At 41.5% G+C, this 22,500-nt stretch overlaps 1 protein-coding gene and 1 long non-coding RNA gene across 2 annotated transcripts in view; both read right to left on the reverse strand.

The window, feature by feature from the left end:
* Nucleotides 1-22,500, reverse strand: part of LOC143513750 (antigen WC1.1-like) — a 55,731-nt gene that overhangs the window by 17,488 nt on the left and 15,743 nt on the right. The window contains exon 17 of the mRNA XM_077004487.1: nt 21,630-21,707. Coding sequence (XP_076860602.1) covers nt 21,630-21,707 — 78 coding nt within the window. The remainder of the gene's footprint in view (nt 1-21,629; nt 21,708-22,500) is intronic.
* Nucleotides 17,340-17,834, reverse strand: LOC143514232 (uncharacterized). Its single transcript, XR_013130801.1, has 3 exons — nt 17,706-17,834; nt 17,467-17,616; nt 17,340-17,376 (listed from the first exon to the last, which is right to left on the reverse strand). It is a non-coding gene; the product is annotated as an uncharacterized LOC143514232 (long non-coding RNA).

Genomic DNA, 22,500 nt, shown 5'->3' on the forward strand with positions numbered 1-22,500 from the left:
GTTCTGGTAATTGTTCTGGGCATTGTTCTGGGCATTGTTATGGTCATTGTTATGGTCATTGTTATGGTCATTGTTCTGGTAATTGTTATGGGCATTGTTATGGTCATTGTTATGGTCATTGTTCTGGTCATTGTTATGGGCATTGTTATGGGCATTGTTCTGGTAATTGTTCTGGTAATTGTTCTGGGCATTGTTCTGGGCATTGTTCTGGTAATTGTTCTGGGCATTGTTATGGTCATTTTTATGGTCATTGTTCTGGACATTGTTCTGGTCATTGTTATGGGCATTGTTATGGGCATTGTTCTGGTAATTGTTATGGGCATTGTTATGGTCATTGTTCTGGTCATTGTTATGGTAATTGTTATGGTAATTGTTCTGGGCATTGTTCTTGTCATTGTTTTGGGCATTGTTATGATCATTGTTCTGGGCATTGTTCTGGTAATTGTTCTGGGCATTGTTATGGTTTTACAGGGTTCAATCTATAGTTTAATTTTCAAATTTGCACTTGATAAGTCTGTGTAAAAAGTAGTGGATGAATGACAGGCTATCGTCCATCTGACGTCTAGGGTTTGACACACGCAAGACCTGGTGATGACGCACTGGCAGACTCATCCCACACACACACACACACACCTCTCTCTCTCTCTCGCTCTCTCTTTCTCTCTCTCTCTCACACACACAGACACACACATACAATCTCTCACATGTACACTCTCACTCCCTCTCTCTCTTACATGTACACTCTCCCTCTCTCCCCTTTCTCACACACTCTCCCTCTCTCTCTTCTCTCTCTCACATGTATACTCTCCCTGACACTTTCACTCTCTCTCACACATACACTCTCTCTCCCTCTCTCTCTGTCTTTTATTCACACATACACAAGCACACACACACACACACACACACACACACACACACACACACACACACACACACACACACACACACACACTCAAACATTGTTATTCAAACATACACTGTAAAAAACAGAACTTAAAATTGCTCGCCTTACTATGATTTTTAGTTTAGCTGAGCCAAAAATAATTAATTGCACCATAAACTATAACAACGTAATTGGATCAGCTTACTTTATTGAGTTTCTTGTTAAAAGTTGATCTGACCTTACAACCTGCATTGTCAAAATATACAAATTGTAATTGAACCCTAGTTAAGGAACAGCCTTCCAGCTCCAATCCGAGACTCTGACACAGTTCCAATCTTTAAATCTAGACTTAAGACTCAACTATTTAATCAAGCCTTCAGCTAATATTCCCCTTGTAAGGTGTAGGGGCTCGGGGGCCCACAGACGTTGAGATTTCTGGTAAACTGAGATGTTGATGCTGTCATCCAGCTGTGTCGTGGCATCACTCTAGTTGTGACAATGACTTGACTGGAAAGCAATGTCTCAGTGAGCCCTCATGCTTGTGGTCACCTCTGAACCCCTCCCTTTAGTTATGCTGCTATAGATTAGCCTGCTGGAGCCACATGCTGATCACTGGCACATGAGCTATGTACATTTGGTGGTGGTTTAAATTGATGTCCACTCAGTCTGTATTGTCTATTTTTTTTGCATGCCTCTACCCAAGACGATTGGATACAGGCACTTGCAGGCACCTGGGGGATGGTCTGGCTTGCCGGTGGATGTGCTGATGCCGGGGTTGGATGTGCCATTGCTACGGAGGGTCGTGCTGGTGCTGGCTCCTGCCTGAGGCCCACCGCCTGCACCGAGGGGACTGAAGCTGCTTGGCCGGAGAACAGGAGCCTTGACTGTTGCTGTGGAACTGTGGAACCACCCTGCGACCACGGACTTGTGCTAACGGGCCGCCCAATGGAGGATGGGTTCCCTTTTGAGTCTTGGTCCTCCCGAGGTTTCTTCCTAATCCCCACCCTATAGGGAGTTTTTCCTTGTCACTGTCGCCTTTGGCTTGCTCATTTGGGATCTGGACCCATATGATTGTAAAGCTGCTTTGTGACGTGTGTTGTGAAAAGCGCTATATAAATAAATTTGACTTTGATTTTGACATACACATACACACACGTGCTTGCGCGCGCACACACACACACACACACACACACACACACACACACACACACACACACACACACACACACACACACACACACACATATCTCACACACATACAATCTCTCTCTCTCACATATACATTCTCCCTCCCTCTCTCTCTCTCCCTCTCTTTCTCTTACATGTACACTCTCCCTCCCTCTCTCTCTCTCACATGTACACTTTACCTTTCTCTCTCCCTTTCTCTCTCTCTCTCTCTCTCTCTCTCTCACATGTATACTCTCCCTCTCCCCTCTTTCTCACACACACACACACTCTCCCTCTCTCTCTTCTCTCTCTCACATGTATACTCTCCCTCACTCTTTCACTCTCTCACACATACTCTCTCTTATTCACATACACACAAACACTGTTATTCAAACATACACAGTACACATACACATACAAACACGTGCGTGCACACACACACATAGACACACACACACGCACACACACACACACACACACACACACACACACACACACACACTCTGTCATTCAAACATACTGTGACAGGACAGAAATGATTGATTAGATCATGTTTAGAGATCCTTATGAACTTTATGATTTAGTACATGTCCATGCTGATTAAGCAGAAGGACTACAATAATGAAGTAGTGTGTTTCAGTGTAATCATGTACTTATGTTTAGTTCATATTATGCACGTGTACTATACTTTGACCCAGGTCAGGGAGAGTGCTGAAGGTGAGAACACTCTGTTAACTGGTAGTCACTAGTCTACTATACTTGGGTCATTTAGCTTTCTCTGTGTTCAACTGATACATCAGTTGCTTCCGCTAACTCTTGGGAAGCTCCATATTAGGAGATACACACATGTGAGACAAAGTAGCCTGCTGAGCGCCTATGTTTTGGAACATGCAGTGCTTAAGATAACCTGCTTGTTAGAACTGTTGAATTGTGTTTAAGATTGTATATAAGCAGGGGGACTGCCCCACTTGCTTTCAGAGTTGTCATGCTATTTTTGTAATAAATTAATCATTTAACCACGTCTGAGTCCTCATCCATTTTCAGAAAATTTCCATGACAATACACAAGCACAGACACACACACACACACACACACACACACACACACACACACACACACACACAATTACCACAATCCTCACATGCAGTCAGAGACACTTTCCTCTAACACACATTCAACACTCACTTTACAAACTTTATTACCCCCGTTATTTTCAATGGGCATTAAGGTGCTTGATAATTCTTTCATTTGGAAAAAAATATTTTTGTATATTATATTAAATTTATTAGGGGTGTATTCAACTAAGCATTTTCATAGTCGAATCTGATTCGTCAGCTTTTCCCTTTAGTCGACTAATAGGACTAATAGTCGGTTTATTTTTTTATTTTTTTATTTAGAGCATCTTAAACGGGATCCTATTCTCATTCAGGACTTTTTTCCTCTTCAAAGTAAAAACCTAAAACACTCAGATAAATGAATAAACACGGTAGGTTGGCTTTATTCAGCTTTTAATTATTTACTTGTTTATTTTTTATGAAACGTTAGAGAACATTAAACGTCAGTGCGCATTGCGCATATCGAACTGTCAGACAGGCACTCTGCAAAATGTCAAAAATATTTTAAATAAAATATGCCTGCCTGAAAATATTAACAAATTGACACACAACAGCAAAAATATATAAGGAAAGGTTCAAGTAACGGGGTTTAAAAGCAAACAACAAAAAATGTCTATAGGCCTACTTGTCGAGACGCACCGCGACGAGACGAGACGACACGACCGAAACGACAAACGGCTGAACTGTTTTTTCCACCTTACGCGTTTTAAATGGTATACCATGTTGGTTGTTGTCGTGCGAAATGAAAGACGTTGATGACATAACTTGCACTTTACCTTGTTTGATTAATCTTTATCTTTTTCAAAATACTTTTGAAGTTTTTTAGTAGATGCTGACTATCGTGTAGCGTGTTCAGCTCCGCTCATTTGGATTGTGCAACAGCAGGGTGTGATTTATTAATGTGTAGTAAGGAATATGCCTATTGTTAATGCGCAGACATAATTTTTTAATATTTATTAACAGAAATTAGGATAATTTTATTTGACAAAAGGCTATATATAACGAAAACAAAGACATTTCATGTAACAACTAATGCTTAGCAGCATCCTTGGGAACCCCCATGCAGTTAGAATGGTACATTTGACTATGTTCATAGTCGACTAGGGGGTATAGTCGACTATAGTCGAATCAGCGACTATTGCAGGTCACCCCTAAAATTTATACAAGTATAAATAATAAAAATACATTAGGACAAACACGCTGTCTCTGCCTTCATTTTTTTGTGAACTCTCAGTCTCACACACACTTTCTCTCCACCCACACACACACTCACACACACACACACACACACACACACACACACACACACACACACACACACACACATATGCACACACACACATATGCACACACACGCACACATACGTTTACACTTTTCTGCTATTCTCTCTCACATACACACAACTATGTTTGCCTTCACTCACTCTCTCACACATAGATACATCTACCACTTCACTCCACATGTCCCTAATAATACATTTGGGATCATCGCCTTCCATAATGTGTAAAGATTGCATGGGTACATACAAACATGCACACACTAACACACACACCCACACACACACACACACACACACTCTGTCTCTCTGTGTCATTCCAACACACACGCGCACACTTTCCCTCCCCTTTCACAATCAACTATGCATGAGTACGTACACACATTAACTCTCTCTCTCTCTCTCTCTCTCTCTCTCTCTCTCTCTCTCTCTCTCTCTCATCCTGCACACACCTGCTGCTCTGTTGTTTTCTCATCCTGTATCTAAACTAAAGTTGTACAGGAATAACATAGTTGAGCTTCTCCTGCCTAATAGATGATGATCAGCAGAATTACCACAATCCTCACATGCAGTCAGAGACACTTTCCTCTTGAAAGACTGAATACACATTCAATTGCTTTACTGACATTCTCTTATTATTTTTATAAAATCATTTTCATTTAATTTGTGCTGCCCAGTAACATTAGTGATAGATAGAAGGTTCCACACACATCACCCACCCCTTCGAGTGGAGATTCGGGTTCTTTTAGTGATGTATCTGCGGTCGATCTCCTTATAAACTGCCCCAGACAGAGTCTTACGCCTCATCTTAGAGATCACTGGGTGGAATCAAACAGAGACATGGTGTAACAGAAGACAGACTGAAGGACTAATGATGTTCAGAGAGTGTTCAGAAACTGGTCTGTAGATGTGTGAGTGTGTCCTACCTCTCCTGAGCACTCTGTTCTGGTAAACAAGCCCAGCGAGAAGCACTAAAGCCAGAAAGAGCAACACTCCCAGTACCAGTAGGACCAGCAGGGTGGACAGATCTACTGGTGAAGAACTGGCTGGTGTTTGATGAACTGCACATAAAAATACACAACAACAGTTAGAACATGGAATAATGTATCATAATAATTCACAACAATGATAGAGAGAGAGAGAGAGAGACAGACAGAGAGAGAGAGAGAGAGAGAGAGAGAGAGAGAGAGAGAACCTGTAGTGGTGGAGGCGCTGGTGGTTGGTGTGGGTGGAGTAGAAGGTGGAGTAGAAGGCTCTGTCAGTATAAAAACTCTCAGACATTCATGAAACAGATACACACTCTCCTATATGTTGGACAGAACTTAACAAGCAAGTTTTTACAACTCTTATTAGTGAGATAATACAATGAAAATGTTTTTGAATAGACTAGAACCTCCTCTCACCTGCACATGTGACTCTAGCATACTTCTTGTGGGAGCAGTTGGTGTGTTTCTTCAGTGAATAACTGCAGTCCCACAGATGAATCTCATTCCCTCTACACTTCACTCTGTTCAACCAGATCACCCCTTCACCAGCACCAGAGGCAGCACCCCCATCAGCCCTCAGTGCCTTCCCACAGCCCAGCTGCCTGCAGACCACCTCAGCATCCCTGATGTCCCACTGATCACCACAGACGGAGCCCCACACAGTGTTATGGTAAACCTCCAGACTCCCAGAGCAGCTTCCCTCTGCTCCTCTCAGTCTGAGAGGCAAGAGATCTATACACACACACACACACACACACACACACACACACACACACACACACACACAAATAAATAAACTATAATCAGAACATGTTTATGCTGTCGTTTGAAGACCAATGAGACTATTTCTGATCATGGTGAGGACACTTGTGATTCATGCTCTCCTGAGTGAGATGTGGTTCTTCTCTGTGTGTGAGTCCTTACTGGAGCACTGGCTCTGGGAGGGAGAGGAGGAACATCTCACATGTCTTTGCTGCACACCATCATTGCCCCCTCCTGTGTGCAGAGCAACATTTACATTTTACATTTTACATTTACGGCATTTAGCAGACACTCTTATCCAGAGCGACTTACAAAGTGCTTTGCTTCTGATCACAGAATACATCCTAGGAAATAGTACAGATAGGCCAGAATTCAAGACACCATTGAGTCAGACTACTACTAAACTACAGGAGTCAGTATCATTACCTAGTGTTTTGCAAGTTAGACATTTGCCAAGAAGCACAAATAACCATAAACAGACATACAATTTAAGAACAACGGCAAGTGGTATAAGCTGAATTAGTGCTCTGGTAAGAACTCAACAAACAGGTGAGTCTTCACTCCACGCTTGAAGATAGCTGTCACGGTGAGGCGGCCCCCTACCGGTCGCCTCCGTCCACAGCGGCTGTTGTTGTTGTTGTTTTGTGACGTCGTGTGCGTCCCTCAGGTGGGCGGAGCCCGTGATCCGTCTCACCTGAGGGTCGTTTGTTTGCCTAGATATGTCTAGTCTTTGTACCAGTTGACCGCTGGTCATTATATCCTTAATTTGGAGATATTGCACGGGTTTTTGGTTTGCACACTTTCTATTAAACCATCCTTTTTCCCTGAGACTTGGCGTGATCGCTTCCTTTTTAGTTGCTCACCCCGCCCATCACAATAGCAATAGACTCTGCTGTCCTAGCAGCTAATGGAAGATCGTTCCACCATCTTGAAGCCAGGACGGAGAATAGTCTGGAGCTTTGTCTTCCATGAGACTTTAAGCATAGAGTTTCAAGTCAAGCCAAGCTTGAGGTTCTAAGTGTTCGCTGTACAGATCGGCTTTTTACCATGGACATCATGTAGGGAGGGGCCAGTCCATTTTTGGCTTTGTAAGCAAGCATCAAGGTTTTATATCTGATGCGTGCCGCTACTGGAAGCCAGTGAACAGAGCAAGAGAGCAACATACACAATGCACATCCAAGAACATTCAGGTCTGGAGCTGTATTACATATTTAATGGCCTAATGTGCATTGCATTGACTATTGTCAAACAAGCAGATACTTCACAGTATAGAAGAATAAGTTAAACCAGTATAACCTGGAGAAAGAATCTTCCTACCTGAACAGATAATGTGAGCCACCTCATTATAATTATTACAGTTGTTCTGTCCCCAGGGCTCAGATGGGCAGTGCCACAGAGTGGAGTCGTGTTTCCTACATTTCACCTTATCCAGCCAGTTAGGAGCTGATTCCACTCTTGCTCTGGCCACAGACTCCTTGACTGTTCTTCCACAGTTCAGCTCTCGACAGACCAAACTTACTGTTTTTTCATTCATCCCATTCACACACACATTCCCCCAGGATCCATTGTAGAACACTTCCAGATTCCCCACACACCCCTCACTGAGTCTCATTTCTTTAAAATCTGGTGAGAGAAAAAATGTTTAGTACTACATATAAATATATAATTACTTTTTAGTAACTGCTTTTCAAACACTTGATTACTGGAAATCTTTTCTCTTTTCCAAACTACAAATTCAAATAGTGCATAAGTGCTTTAATGTGATTCTTGGTGATAACTATGGAACTACATTAACTAGCATTATAATAGCACCAGTCCACACACTGTACCTGAACACACCACTCCTACGTCCTCTTGATGTCCACACTCATCTTCTCCACAGAGCTCATAGCTGCAGTTCCACAGAGACATCTCACTCCCCTCACACTGCACCTCATTCAGCTGTATGGGTCCAGTTCCAGGACCAAACCAGGCTGGTACCGGGACACTGAGGGCCACTCCACACTGCAGCTGCCTGCACACCACCTGGGCGTCCTCAATATCCCATGAGTCATCACACACTGTCCCCCAAGAACCACTGAGGAAAACCTCCAGCCTCCCTGCACAGTCTCCACCAGAACCAACCAGTCTGATGGAGCTGTGGCCTGAGTTATACACACCTACACACACACACACACACACACACACACACACACACACACACACACACACACACACACACACACACACACACACACACACACACACACACACACACACACACACACAATCTATTAATGCACTTGCAAAATGTCCAATGTCCAATTTAATGTAGATCAGGTGTACATGTTTTATGTTACAAATTAGTTGAACCCATGTTGAGGTAAATGTAACAGATACCAGAGCAGGTGATGTACAGCTGTTCCCTGGAGCTGCAGGAGAAGTTGAGGAGTTTTGCACTGCTGCAGTTCCCCAGATGAGCTTCACTCCCAGAACAATTGAACCCCGTCACACACATGTGGCTGTGTTGTTCAGGACTGGATGGAGAGGAGCTGGAGAAGTTCAGCACAGAGCCACAGCCCAGGTGTCTGCAGACCACAGAGGCCTCAGACACACTCCAGGAGTCCAGGAGAACTCTCCTCCAGTCCTGGATGAAGAAAACCTCCACCTGCCCCTCACACTCCCTCCCTCCAGACAACCGCACTCGCCCCTCATGAAAGACCTGAGAGGAACCTGAATTGGAATACATGTTAGTAAGCTTTATATTTTAGCATGCAAAATGTTATAGCCATTTAAAGTTGTAGGAGTTTCTATCACTATCATGGTGAACATGAGTGGAGGATCTCACCATTACAGATGACTCCAACATCCTGTTCTTGAGAACATGCTGCTCGACTCCATGATGAGATGGGACATTCTGACAGGTGTGTCTCGTTCCCATGACAATCAAACACATCAGCCCAGATGTGGCCCCTCCCCTCCCCAAACCAGTCCGCCCCCAACACAGCCACAGCACTCCCACACTTCATCTGTCCACAGAGGACACTGGCAGCTCTCATATTCCAGCTTCTCCCACAAACTGAGCGCCAGTCACTGAGGTACTGGAGCTCCACTCGACCAGAACAGGAGTCCCAGCCGTTCACCAGACGTGCTGCTGTGTGACCTAAACACACAACTGACAACTTAATGCAACAGCAATCAATTCATGTTTATTATTATTTTATATGTATGCAAATATACAGCAGACCAGATTAGCAAAACATATTACAGACATAGAGAAATAAATTATTATACTTTACCTGAACATTTCACTCCCACATCATTGTCATGGGAACACTTGTTTCTGAGTGTAGAAGATGTTGGACAGTAGTAAATCTCAGATTCGTTGCCTCTACACTGAAGCTCCTCTGTCCACACCTGGCCCTCCCCTCTGCCAAAAGCAGCTGCTCCCAGCACCTCCACAGGACGCCCACAGCCCAGCTCTCTACACACAACCTCTGCATCCTGCTGGTCAAAGTCAGCATCACACACTGTGGCCCAGGTCTTCCCATGATGCACCTCCACTCTCCCAGAGCACAGGTGAGGACCGTCCGTAAGTCTTACATTCTGACCTGTACAAATAAACAGACAGACAAATATGAAAAAGAACAGGCAATAGAGCAAATATGGACACCAGACATATTTTTCTCTCTCTGTCTTTGTTTTTCTGTGTCTTTCTATCTTTCGTCCTCTCTCTCTCTCTCTCTCTCTCTCTCTCTCTCTCTCTGTCTGTCTCTGTGCTGCTTTTCTCTTTGTCTCACCACTACCTTGGAACTGCAGTTGCAATACATTTATTAACTTATTAATACCAGTTAAAGGAATTTAAGACTAGTGAATAATGAAGTTGGTATGATGATTCAGCAAAAAGAATCCCTTATTGGGATGGTTCGCGAGGATCTTTGGGAATCGAAAATCAGTTGTAATTGTACAATTAAATGAGGACAAAACAGAAGTTCTCCTTGTGGGCCCTAAGGCCGCAAGACAGAAAATTCCAAATTTAATGCTTAATCTTGCAGACTATCCCATTACACCTGGCACAGTAGCCAAAAACCTAGGCGTCATACTCGACTCCGACCTATCATTTGATAAATATATAGATAATACTACTAGGATAGCTTTTCTACATCTCCGCAACATTGCCAAATTAAGAAATGCATTATCACAGGATGATGCAGAAAAATTGGTGCACGCCTTTATTAGCTCTAGACTAGACTACTGCAATTCACTACTGTCAGGATGTTCAAATAGGAATCTAAATAAACTTCAAGTAGTTCAAAATGCCGCAGCTAGAGTTCTGACCAGAACTAGAAAATTTCAGCATATTAGACCAGTCCTATCAGCCCTGCATTGGCTCCCAGTTAAATTTCGTATTGATTTTAAAATTCTATTATTAGCATATAAAGCACTACACGGGCTTGCTCCTGAATACCTCCAGGAACTTATTTCCTACTATGAACCCCCACGTCAACTAAGATCACAGGGTGCTGGTCTGTTATTAGTTCCACAAATTAACAAGGTAACAGCAGGGGGAAGAGCCTTTTCTTATAAGGCCCCCCAGCTTTGGAATAATCTTCCTAAATGTGTCCGGGACTCTGACACAGTCACAATCTTTAAATCTAGGTTGAAAACCCACTTATTTAGTCTAGCGTTTGATAATTAATATCCCCCTTAGATAAAGGTACAGATCCAGGGGTTCATAGACGAAGGGTTTTATGGTAGACTGGGGTGCTGGTGCTGTCATCCTGTCACTGCTCGTGGTCACTCAAGTTTGTTGACAGTGCAGTGGACGGATGCCGTTGTCTCAGAATGCCCCCAAGCCTATGTTACCTTCTGGTTCTGCCTTTTTTTAGCTAGGCTGTAATAATTTAACTTAGTGCCGGAGTTGCTGCCACACTCCAGAAATGTTTATAATTTTACCTGTCCTGTATATGTCCTCATACAGAGCTCATTTTCCCTGTTTCATTTCTCCACATGGCTGCCCGCCTGCTTGAGGAATAATGAGATGAGGAGAGACAAGCGATCCATCCTGGCCGGCCACCTCCTGCCTAACCGGATGCCTACACCATGATGGACATTATTACATCTTTTTCGGTCTAAATTGACATTATTGCATCTTTTACATTCTGTCTACATTCTGTCTATATTGTTGTTGTTGTCATGGTGACCGGTGTCGGCCAGAGGAGGATGGGTTCCCCCCCTGAGTCTTGGTTCCTCTCAAGGTTTCTTCCTCATGCAAAAAACTAGGGAGTTTTTCCTTGCCACTGTCGCCTTTGGCTTGCTCACTGGGGGCTAGGACTCGGCACTTGTAAAGCTGCTTTGTGACAACAACTGTTGTAAAAAGCGCTATATAAATAAAATTTGATTGATGATTGATTGATTGATTGTTGCTGGAACAGTGTTGGTAGGAGCATCTGAACTATGTGGATGTTGCATTATTCTGGGTCTCAGGGGACTGACTAGTAATTACAACTGTAGAGATTTCACAAACAAAACACTTGGCAATGGCAGAATAAATGAACTTAATAAACGATGATTCAAATTCTGATGATCAGTTTAACTTGACCATCTGTAAGTCTGATATTCTGACCTGTTCAATTAAGTAATTTTAATAATAATCACACTAAACATAGAACACAATAGTGATATATCTTTAGAATTCTCTCTGGTGGTGATATAAATATTGTAAAATTGCTGTTTATAATGAATGTACAGTCTAGCTCTCAACAGTCATATAACATGCTGGTCAAAAGTCTTTAAAGACCTCTTAAAGCCACAAAATAACTTTACTATCGCAGAACATCGATGAGGACCAATTGTACAAGTGTACATAGACTGAAACACTTCATCAAAACACAAGAACATTGTTAGACTGTGTTCAGGTAAATTTACTGTACCAGAGACCTGCTGCAAGCCAGTATTATGTCTGGGTTTGTAACCTGAGTAATAGAATGATCTAATCCATATGAACATCAAGAAGGAATAATGAAAGTGAACTCATCTATTTAAGTTTTACATTTTACAGATTTTAACTCAAATTTGTTTTATGGCTTCATCAAAACAATGTAAATAATTAAGCTGCTGTGTGAAATTCTTTTTTATCTCACTATTATTGTGAACAAACTGGTGTGATGGTGGGATGAAGATTAGCAGCCCACTGCTAATCAGATGCAGTTTACCTGAACAGAAGACTCCAGCATCTCCAGTATGAGACCCACAGAATTGAAGAAAACGATTAATCAAACATTCATCAACTGTGGACTCTGATCCCCTACAGTTTGCAAATCCCTTCAGTATTGGTCCTGATCCTGGTCCAAAGTGAGCGTTATGTACTGCATTTACAGCCTCCCCACAATGCAGCTCTCTACACACCACTGCAGCATCTTGTATATCCCAGCTATCACTACACACTGTTCCCCACTGTCCTTCATGAAGAACCTCCACTCTTCCAGCGCAACGACTACCACCATCGACCAACCTCACACTGTCTGTACGATAGACAGAGAGAGAGAGAGAGAGAGAGAGAGAGGAGGAGGAGGAGGAGGAGGATTCAAGATGTTAGAATACAAGCAGCATCCAGTTATTCCAATTAGTGGTGTTACAAATGTAAATAATAAACAGTGAGAGTTCACATATACTGAAACATGACATTTCTGTGTACACAAACCAGGAAGAAATGGTGCCATCACACATTAGCACTGTGAATGTGAATGAGTGCTGGACTGAAAGAGGGTTGAACACGGTCAGTTTTGCCATGTTGAAGTGGAGACTGAAGGTTTGCTGAACTCTATCAGTGTACTGTGCAGCTACTGAGTGCAGCTCACCCTCCTGTTCATCCTCCTCCTCCTCTCTGTCATAGTCTATGGAGAGTCCAGCTCTCACCCCACTACACACTCCACTTAATAGACCAGTTTATCCAGCCTGTTCACACTGGTGATCACTACTGTCACCACCAGGTCTGTTTAATGGCAGAGTTGAGTTACATTTATGGTATCTGATATAGCAATTTCTTAATCCATTTTCTTAAAGGCAAGATTATCTGTATAACACTTTGCAAACACAGTGAAATTGAAAATACTTAAATGTAAGTTACATAAAAAATGTAACTTATGAACAGCTGATTTGAACAAGGCAAATTTCAAATAGATATTTAAATAAACTATATAACTCAAATATACTCCGTTGTAGCAAAAGAAATGTTAAAAATTTAAGAATTAAAATATTTCAAATTGCATTTTTAAACTTACAATAAAAAGTGCAGTGCTACTAATCTGAGTTGAAAGCTTGGTCAAATAAAAATGTTTTTAGTACAGAATTAAAAGCATCTAGTGTCAGGGCTCTTCTAATACTCTCCATAAACTGGTACCATTAAGAACAGCATGATATCTAAACGCTGTCTCACCATGCTTAGTCTGTACCTCAGGCAGGACTAACTGACTAGTTCCTACTGATCTGAGTATGTTTGGTGTAATCGAGTGTCTCCTTACCAGCACTAGTGAGTGAGACTGTGGACATCAGAAGAATTAAAGTCAGACAGCTGTCCATCTCATTCTGTCCTGCACACACTTGCACACAGCAGACAACACAAGCATCACCTCCGCTCCTCCAGAGAGAATGAAGGAACTGTGTCCCCTCAGCCCCTTAGAGACAGACAGAGAGAGAGAGAGAGAGAGAGAGAGAGAGAGAGAGAGAGACTGACAGAAAGAGAGCTTTCTAAAGCTGCCAATCACACTCACATTGACCTTATTAGACAGAGAGGGGGAAATCATCAAACATCTTCAGTGTCAAATCAGAGGAGACATTTTTGACTTACTCCATATATATCAAAAGAACGTCAGCGCTGATGAACAGAACTCCACCTCCCGACTACAGACGTCTGACTGAGGAGAGTGTGGTGAGAACGTCACCAGCATACAGGAGACTTCAGAGAGAGAGAAGCACTCAGTGTAGATACAGCTTTAACGCCACCTGCACAGAGCTGATCCGAACAATGATTAATAACTGACAAAATCAAAGTCACAACAGCTTTTAAATAATAAAACACAGATGAATATTATATTATCACTCAAAATAAACTAGCAATCACAATAAACTGATTTACATACGTTTAAATTATTATTATTTTAAAGGCCTTATCTGAAAAATGTGATGATTTGTTAATTTGGTCATACAGAATGCACAATATAAACAAATTATGAATGTGGAGGATAAAAACAGAAATAATGTGGAAATGATTTACCAATTACACAAACATTTTATAATTTAATCATAAATATATATATATTGGCCATAAGATGGCAGCAAAGGATTGTAAAATTCATTGTGACGAGCGTACTGCCGCTCTGTTTAACAGCTGATGGACGTCAATACTGTTGTTTTGACTTGTGTGTTCTCTAGCTGGAAACGTAAAAGAGAAAAACATGTTATTTTTTAATGTTATTGTAGTTTATTTGTGTTTCCTTTAAAATGTAGAACTTAGAGAGAGAGAGAGAGAGAGAGAGAGAGAGAGAGAGAGAGAGAGAGAGAGAGAGAGAGAGAGAGATGGCTATATTGGATCAATAGATCAATGGTTGAATATTCACTTTATTTTTGCATTTTTAATATGTTGGTTGAAATGTTGGATTCTGGCTTATGCTACAGACATGAGACGGAAAGCTGTGGAAAAAAGCTAGAGGGACATAGCCTTGACCTTTATAGCCTTGACCTTTATAGTCTTGACCTTTGTGTTATGTCCTCCAGCTAACTAAATGTATGCTTTGTAAAATATCACTTAAAATATACGAATCACATCTGATACAAATTCTTTAGTTTATTTGTGCCTGCAATGTGAAACAAACAAATACATAAATGATCTTACACCAGAGGAATCATCAAGGGTAACAAATACATGAACATTCAACCACACATAATCACAAAAGTACTTCCCAGTCTACTGGGTCATCATTGGCCAGTGCATTTCACTTCAGCTTTACAAAATCTGTTCCATCAATGTAAAAAAAAAACAATTCTGCTGCCCTCTTATGGTCTCCTAAGGTACTGCAGCACTTTAATGTCCCGTTGCTCTTCAGCAGTCCAGACTCTGAGCTGAGAGTGTCTGAGTGAGATCCCATCTCTCTTCAGCTGTCCTGCAGAAGATCATACGAGCCACCGGCGACCACCTGGTGCTTGTCGTCCTTCTGTAACACAGTCCACTGTTAGGACTTTGGTCACACACTTGGTTTCGGTGTGTGTAGGTTGTCAGATGGGGTTGATCCTCTTTTACTTACACCTTCCTCTGGGGGGCGGTGTTCGGCGGGGGCAGGTGCAGACTCGTACATGGGATTAGAGATGTACAGGACTGCTTTCTTTTTATTTATTTATTTATTTTTATTTAGCTGACGCTTTTATCCAAAGCGACTTACAATACTAAAAAATAGTAGTTACAATAAAATTCAGACTTGGCATAAAATGGATGATGGTGCAGTGGAGTGTTTAAGGTCGCTAGAGCAGGTGCTCACTGAAGTGCTCAGTTTTTAGGAGTTTCTTAAAGCAACTGAGAGACTGCCCTGCTCTGATGGTCGAAGGCAGCTTATTCCACCATCCAGGAACTACAGAGGAGAACAATCTGGATTGCTTCCCACGAATGTTAGGTAAAACAAGGCGACGTTCAGTGGAGGAGCGCAACGGTCGGGCCGGAACATAAGGCTTTAAAAGCAAGTGCAAATAGGAGGGAGCCTGCTCTGTCATCACCTTAAAGGCGATTGTGTAGGCTTTGTGTCTGATACGAGCATTAACTGGTAGCCAGTGGAGCTCAACGAGCAATGGTGTGACATGTGCCCGTTTTGGATAGTTAAAAACCAGACGAGCTGCTGCATTCTGGACCATCTGTAGTGGTTTTTTTGGTGCAAGCTGGCAGGCCTGTTAGTACAGCATTGCAATAATCAAGGCGTGAGATTACCACAGCTTGTACCAGAAGTTGAGTGGCATGTTGCGTTAAAAATGGTCTGATCTGTCTGATATTATAGAGCGCATAGCGGCAAGACCGTGCAACATTAGCCACATGATGAGTGAATGAAAGCTGGTCATCAAGCATAACCCCAAGGTTCCTCACAAGCTTTGATGGAGAAAGAGAGGTAGAATCAATCTTCAAGGTGAGGTTGTGCTGAATGGACTGTTTTGCAGGGAGCACCAGTAGTTCAGTCTTTGAGAGGTTAAGTTGGAGGTGATGTGTCTTCATCCATGAAGATATGTCTAAAAGGCAATTGGATATCCGCGCAGAGATCGATGAATAGTCAGGCGGGAATGACTTATAAAGCTGAGTATCATCAGCGAAGCAATGGTAAGAAAAACCATGCGAGTGGATAACTGAACCCAGCGAGTTGCTGTAAATGGAAAAAAGAAGGGGTCCCAATACCGATCCTTGGGGCACTCCAGTGGACAGAGAGTGCTTAGAGGACAGTTGCCCCAGCCATGATACCTTGAAAGAACGCTCAGCAAGGTAGGACCTGAACCAAGATAGTGGTGTATCTGAAATTCCCATATTTGAGAGCATAGATAAAAGGAGGTCATGGTTGACTGTGTCGAAAACTGCTGATAGGTCCAGCAGTATGAGCACTGAGGATTGTCCAGTAGCTCTGGCAGTTTTCAAGGCTTCAGTAACGGACAACAGAGCCGTTTCAGTGGAATGCCCTTTTTTAAAGCCAGATTGGTTTGGATCCAGGTAAGCATTCTGGGTTAGGAAATCAGAGACTTGATTGAACACTGTCCTTTCTATTCCTTCATTCTCGTCTTCCTGAAAACACATATTTACATGCACGTATGCACTTTAATGCACATTAGAACTAGAATTAGTATTACTGCATGAATATTCATATTAGATTAATATTACTGTTTGCATATTAAAATCTGTTCCTGTCTTGTGATACACTCATGTCCACACTCACCCTGAAGTAGTGGAACTGGAAGGGCTTGGACTGCTGGGAGTAGAAATGATAGGCCACAAATGCACCAGCCATGATAAGGATGACGAGTAGCAGAACCCCGATGCCCATCCCTGCCTTGTGGGTGGGGTGGAGGGAAGAGGGCGGAGGGGGAGGAGCTTTCAGTGGTCCATGCAGCACGTGGATGATCCCATTGAATGCAAAAATGTCAGACTCAATTATGTAACGGTCATTTACATATCCAGAGGAAGCCTGTACACAGAAATATTGTGTTTTACTTTGTTGTTGTATATTATGTACTTCCACTAGCTATAGTGGAGATCAAATGGTGTAAACGTTTACCAGTGTCTGGGGGCTCTGCAGGCTAGGGACCCCTTTCACATTGAGGGTGTGTCCCAGATGTGTTTGGACATGGCTGACATTAATGAGAGCTTGCAGCTCTAGAGCTCTCCCATCCAGTAGGTGGTGCTCTAAATCCCTGTAGGACAGTGTCTATTCAGGCCAGAGAGAGAAAGTGTGAAAGAGTTATAATCTTGACTCATTAAGAATGCTCACAGCTGAGTGGTATGGAGAGGATCTACCTCGTTCTCATAGAGACCGTCGTTATTAGGCACAAACAGTGTGGACTGGGTGGTTATGTTGCTGAGACGCCTCACAAATTCCTGACCTGATACTGAGGTTCTGGAGTAGTTCAGGATTTGCTGGGGAAAAGAAAAACTTATGAGACCCATCAGTATTGGTTGCTGGAGAACATGGCAGCCTCTTTGTAAGTCGCTCTGGATAAGAGCGTCTGCTAAAATGCCATAAATGTAAATGTAAATATGTGTCAAGAGTCTGATATAAGCAGAGCATCAGGGTACAAGCCACAGAATGCAAGTCCTTAAGAACTCTGATAACACCAGAAGTAATATGTTCAGGAATCAACAAGCTAGCAGTAATGTAGTGTACTCTGGAATGTTTTCTTTAATACTCCAGTCTGCCTGGATAGCATAGATCCCCCATACTCAAATAGCGGCCCGCGGGCCAGAAATAGATGGCCTGTTTTGAAAAGTGTTTTTTTTTTATGATTTTTTTTTTCAATGGCGCTATCCGCAATCTCAAGACGATGCTGGGGATTGCCTCTATGGCAACAACAAACAGATAGCAGACGCCTGCTGAGCGTAGGAGAGTTGTATGTACGTAGCAATGGTGCCTCCCTCCTGCTTGCAGGCCTCTTGGGACTGTGTGTAGTTGAGTTTGTACACACCCAGTGGAGAACGGTAGTGGAAGACTCCGATGGTCTTATCTAAGAAATGACACATTTAGCACCAACCCTGCACCTGCACAGGTTACTTACGTTTCACTCAAACAGGACAACGTATACAAACACTTTCATTCCTAGAGTGTTTCCCCTCCACTGTGCACTACTGTAGCGCTGAAAATGGAGCTGAACAATGAAGTGTTCACAGTTTACCGGTTGATCTACGTCCTCACCCTCACATATTCTCATGAACTCTGGGCAGGTGTGGAAAGTAACTAATTACATTTACTCACATTACTGTAATTGAGTACTTTTTATGAGTAACTTGTAATTTTCTGAGTAGTTTTTGAAATATGTAATTTTTACTTTTACTTGAGTACATTTTGACCCAAGTAGTTTTACTTCACTACATTTGAACGCCCTCAAATTACTGAGTAAAAAAATATTGATGGTATTTCCTCAGTTTTTGAAACTGCTGGATGTAAAAGACGTATACTATTTAGTGTGATTAAGTTTTAAATATTCTATCACTTAAAGAAATAATATAATTATTAGGAGTTCATACTTATTATACCTGTGTCAACACTATAGCTGTGATCAGCAACTATGGGCCCTGTCTTTACAGGTCCAGTGGTGCATCGTAGTGCAGGGGGCTTCCTCTTTCTGAGTGCGGGGCGATGCACAAAAATGGTGGGAACAGCATCTGCTCTCAGCCTAGTCTTGCCCTGTTTGGTTTTGATGAACTGGTCTGCCTCAAAATGTGCCTGCAGAGTGATGTGAGTTTACTCCTCACCAGAGCCGTATAGAGAGAGAGTCGCGACAACGGAAGTTCAAAACGCTTGATGGTCATGTGATTCACGGAGGCTTCAGATAGTTCCAGGAAGTTCAATTTGAGCGCATAAACACAGAGACAGAACTGCGATTTGAGGATTATTGTGAACATATAACGACCAACTTTAGGCTAATTTTAGAGCACATTGCTGTTTAATGCTTTGATTGTTTTATAATTGTTATATATTACGTTCATTTATATATTTAGAGGGACAGGAAGGGGTGAGAAATTCAGATTAGATTAATTTTCTAACATTAACATATCTTTAAATCATGGTAATTTCTGTAATCCCATGGTATTGGTGACCTAAGTAATCTAAATGACTAATGTACATTTTCTGACAGAAGGAAAATTTTCTTTGACTTCATTGTGCAGAAATATGCTTTAAAAGGGTACATTAAAACACATTACATTTACATCCAGACAGTATATGACATATTAAAATACATTGATAAATTATATATATATATATCTTGTCTTTTTAATACACACTTATTTACAGCAATTAATTCATTAAATAAATCTCTAATAATCTCAAATATGAATATCATGTCAAGCAGTTTTTCTGTGTCCTTTCCTCCGTGTTGTTTGTGTAGTGTCCACCATGGTTTGCTGTGTTGCATGGGGATGCTCCAATCGAGCAAAAATGTATGGTTTCCCCACTGATACTGAGAGGAGAATGGTTGTCTCAACTAAGCAGGAGCAATCTTACCCTCACTAAAGATTACAACAGCAAATATATATGTGAGTAATCATCAGCATTTGCACTTTTCACAATAAACACACTATTGGAAAGCTTAATGCATAATTTATTAAAATACAGAATAGTGAACAAAAAAAATCAAAGACTCCAGACAGACTCTGGTGCAGGGTGAGGGTGCTATCGAGTTGCAGGCTCCATTGAATCCCCTATGGTCCTTGGCTTAAAGAGAGAGAGGAGAAAAAGACAGAAGAAAATGATTATTATGAGTATTGATGTGATATGAATTTGAACTTGTTGCACATCCTTGGTTGTGTTTTATACGTGTAATGAGTGTATACGTATCCAGTAAGTGTTCTCTAATACTGTGTATTCACCCACTATGGGATATGTATATGGTAGACAAAACTGAGTTGTCATGTGTGAGGAGTAAACTCACATCACTCTGCAGGCACATTTTGAGGCAGACCAGTTCATCAAAACCAAACGGGGCAAGACTAGGCTGAGAGCAGGTGCTGTTCCCACCATTTTTGTGCATCGCCCCGCACTCAGAAAGAGGAAGCCCCCTGCACTACGATTTGGTATTAAGTACGATTTTTTAAGCGTACTAACCTGTAAAAGTGTATCACAAATGGTCCAATGCTACAGTTTGACTGCGCTGCTCGTATTTGCTGCTAACTTCCGGGAACTATTGACAGGCTCCACGATCCGCCATTGCTGTAAAAAACTGGTCCATTGGAGTGAACGGAGTTGACGCGACTCTCTCTCTATAGGGCTCTGGGCGAAACGTGAGAGAACGTGAAGACGTTAAAATTGGGCGTTTTGAAAATAAACAACCATTAAATAATGTGATAAAAAAGCGAATCATTTTGAGTATATATATAAATGTTTAACTGTATTAAGTTTAACATGCTGGGAAATATTGAAATGGACCTTGAAAGTGACGTACAAGCAGGGCCGGAGTGGGCCACTTTTTCAGCCCGGGATTTTCATGCCCAAATCCAGCCCAAAATTATTTTTCCATCCCAATCGGCCCAAACTAGAGATTGACATGAGCCGGCCCATCGGGAATCCTCCCGAATCTCCCGATTAGCCACTAAGGCTCTGCGTACAAGTGCTTGAATTCCACCTTGTAAAGGTGTATAAACTCCACAAACATGACGCGCGTTGTCGATCCCTGCACCTCTCCAATTTTGTAACCATTGATCTATATTACATATATATATATATATATATATATATATATATATATATATATATATATATATATATATATATATAACATATAGAGGAAAACACCTTTACATTAGCATGATCTTAATTTGTGATGTATGAGGTTGCAATGTTGTACATTACACGTCATACCTGTGACATCAGCAGAGTTCTGATCAGCAGTAATGACATCATCATAATTCTCAGATCCATCATCTACACCAAAACACAAAGATGTAGCAGAACACACACGTTACTGAGATTGAAGCTCTTAAAGGAGAGAAAAACTCAGGCATACAGGCACCATTACAATCACAGAACATTTAATGATTCTCCTTTCACTTTTCAGGATTCATGTGTTTATTTTAATAATTTTTAATTTATGATTTTAGACCTTTATAGTGATGAATTCAGCTTAAACGTGCTCTCCCAAAAACTCATATTTATTTACAAAGAAACCAATGTGCAGATGTAGCATTTCATGTTCTTTCTAGCAGACAATGGCTAATACAGAACCTCACCTGCTACAGTATCAGGGTTGTGTCCAGCAGTGATGATGTCATCATAGTTCTCTGGTGTGTCCTTTGTTGTCATGTCACCTAAGTTCAATAAAAGCAGACTGTCTTTACCAACAGAACAGTCGTCCTCTCATAGTATGTTAAGGATGTAGAATCACATGATCTTTTCAGCTCTTTAAAAAAATCTTTGCTGCCTTTGCAGTTTTGCTGGCAAATCTTCAGATGCCCGTGCAGCTCTGCATCTGTGTTGTTCTTGTATTTGACTGTGTGTTTACTCTCATTTCAGCAGTTCAAACTGTAATCATTTAACACAACAAACTAACCAACATTTGACTTTAGTAGAAGGCAATTGGTTGTTAAAAACTCTGCATTGATCTTTCTTTTTTTACCGTTAGCTGACATATTTAAGAGCTAAGAGCTCATTTCTTGAAAGCTGTTCCACTGACACATTTGAGTAAAGGTGCACAAGCGAACTGACCAGACAGACGCAAATTTAAAAACAAAACATTTGCCTTCCAAATAAAAGCAGTGGTCCACAGTCACAAACTTTTCTGGAATAAGATGATAATCTTCACTAATGTCTCACTCAAAAAACAAACCACTGTGATGTGAGAGTGGTGTAGTAATTCGAAATATCTGTGACGTCTGTTTCAAACTACAGTATTTGGAATATTTGTTGTACAGATGAATTAAAGGTTTAACCAGACAGACACAGCATAGCATGAAAAGGAAACGACCACATACATATTTCATGTTGTATAAAATGTTATATGTATTGTATCCATTCATGGCAGAATATTGTAACTGTGCTTTTGTTGGGTGAATTGAAAAGATAAATGATACTATTATGTATCTGTCATTGAAATGTTTCTAT

Source organism: Brachyhypopomus gauderio, chromosome 5 (genome assembly GCF_052324685.1).
Source record: "Brachyhypopomus gauderio isolate BG-103 chromosome 5, BGAUD_0.2, whole genome shotgun sequence".
NCBI lineage: Eukaryota > Metazoa > Chordata > Actinopteri > Gymnotiformes > Hypopomidae > Brachyhypopomus > Brachyhypopomus gauderio.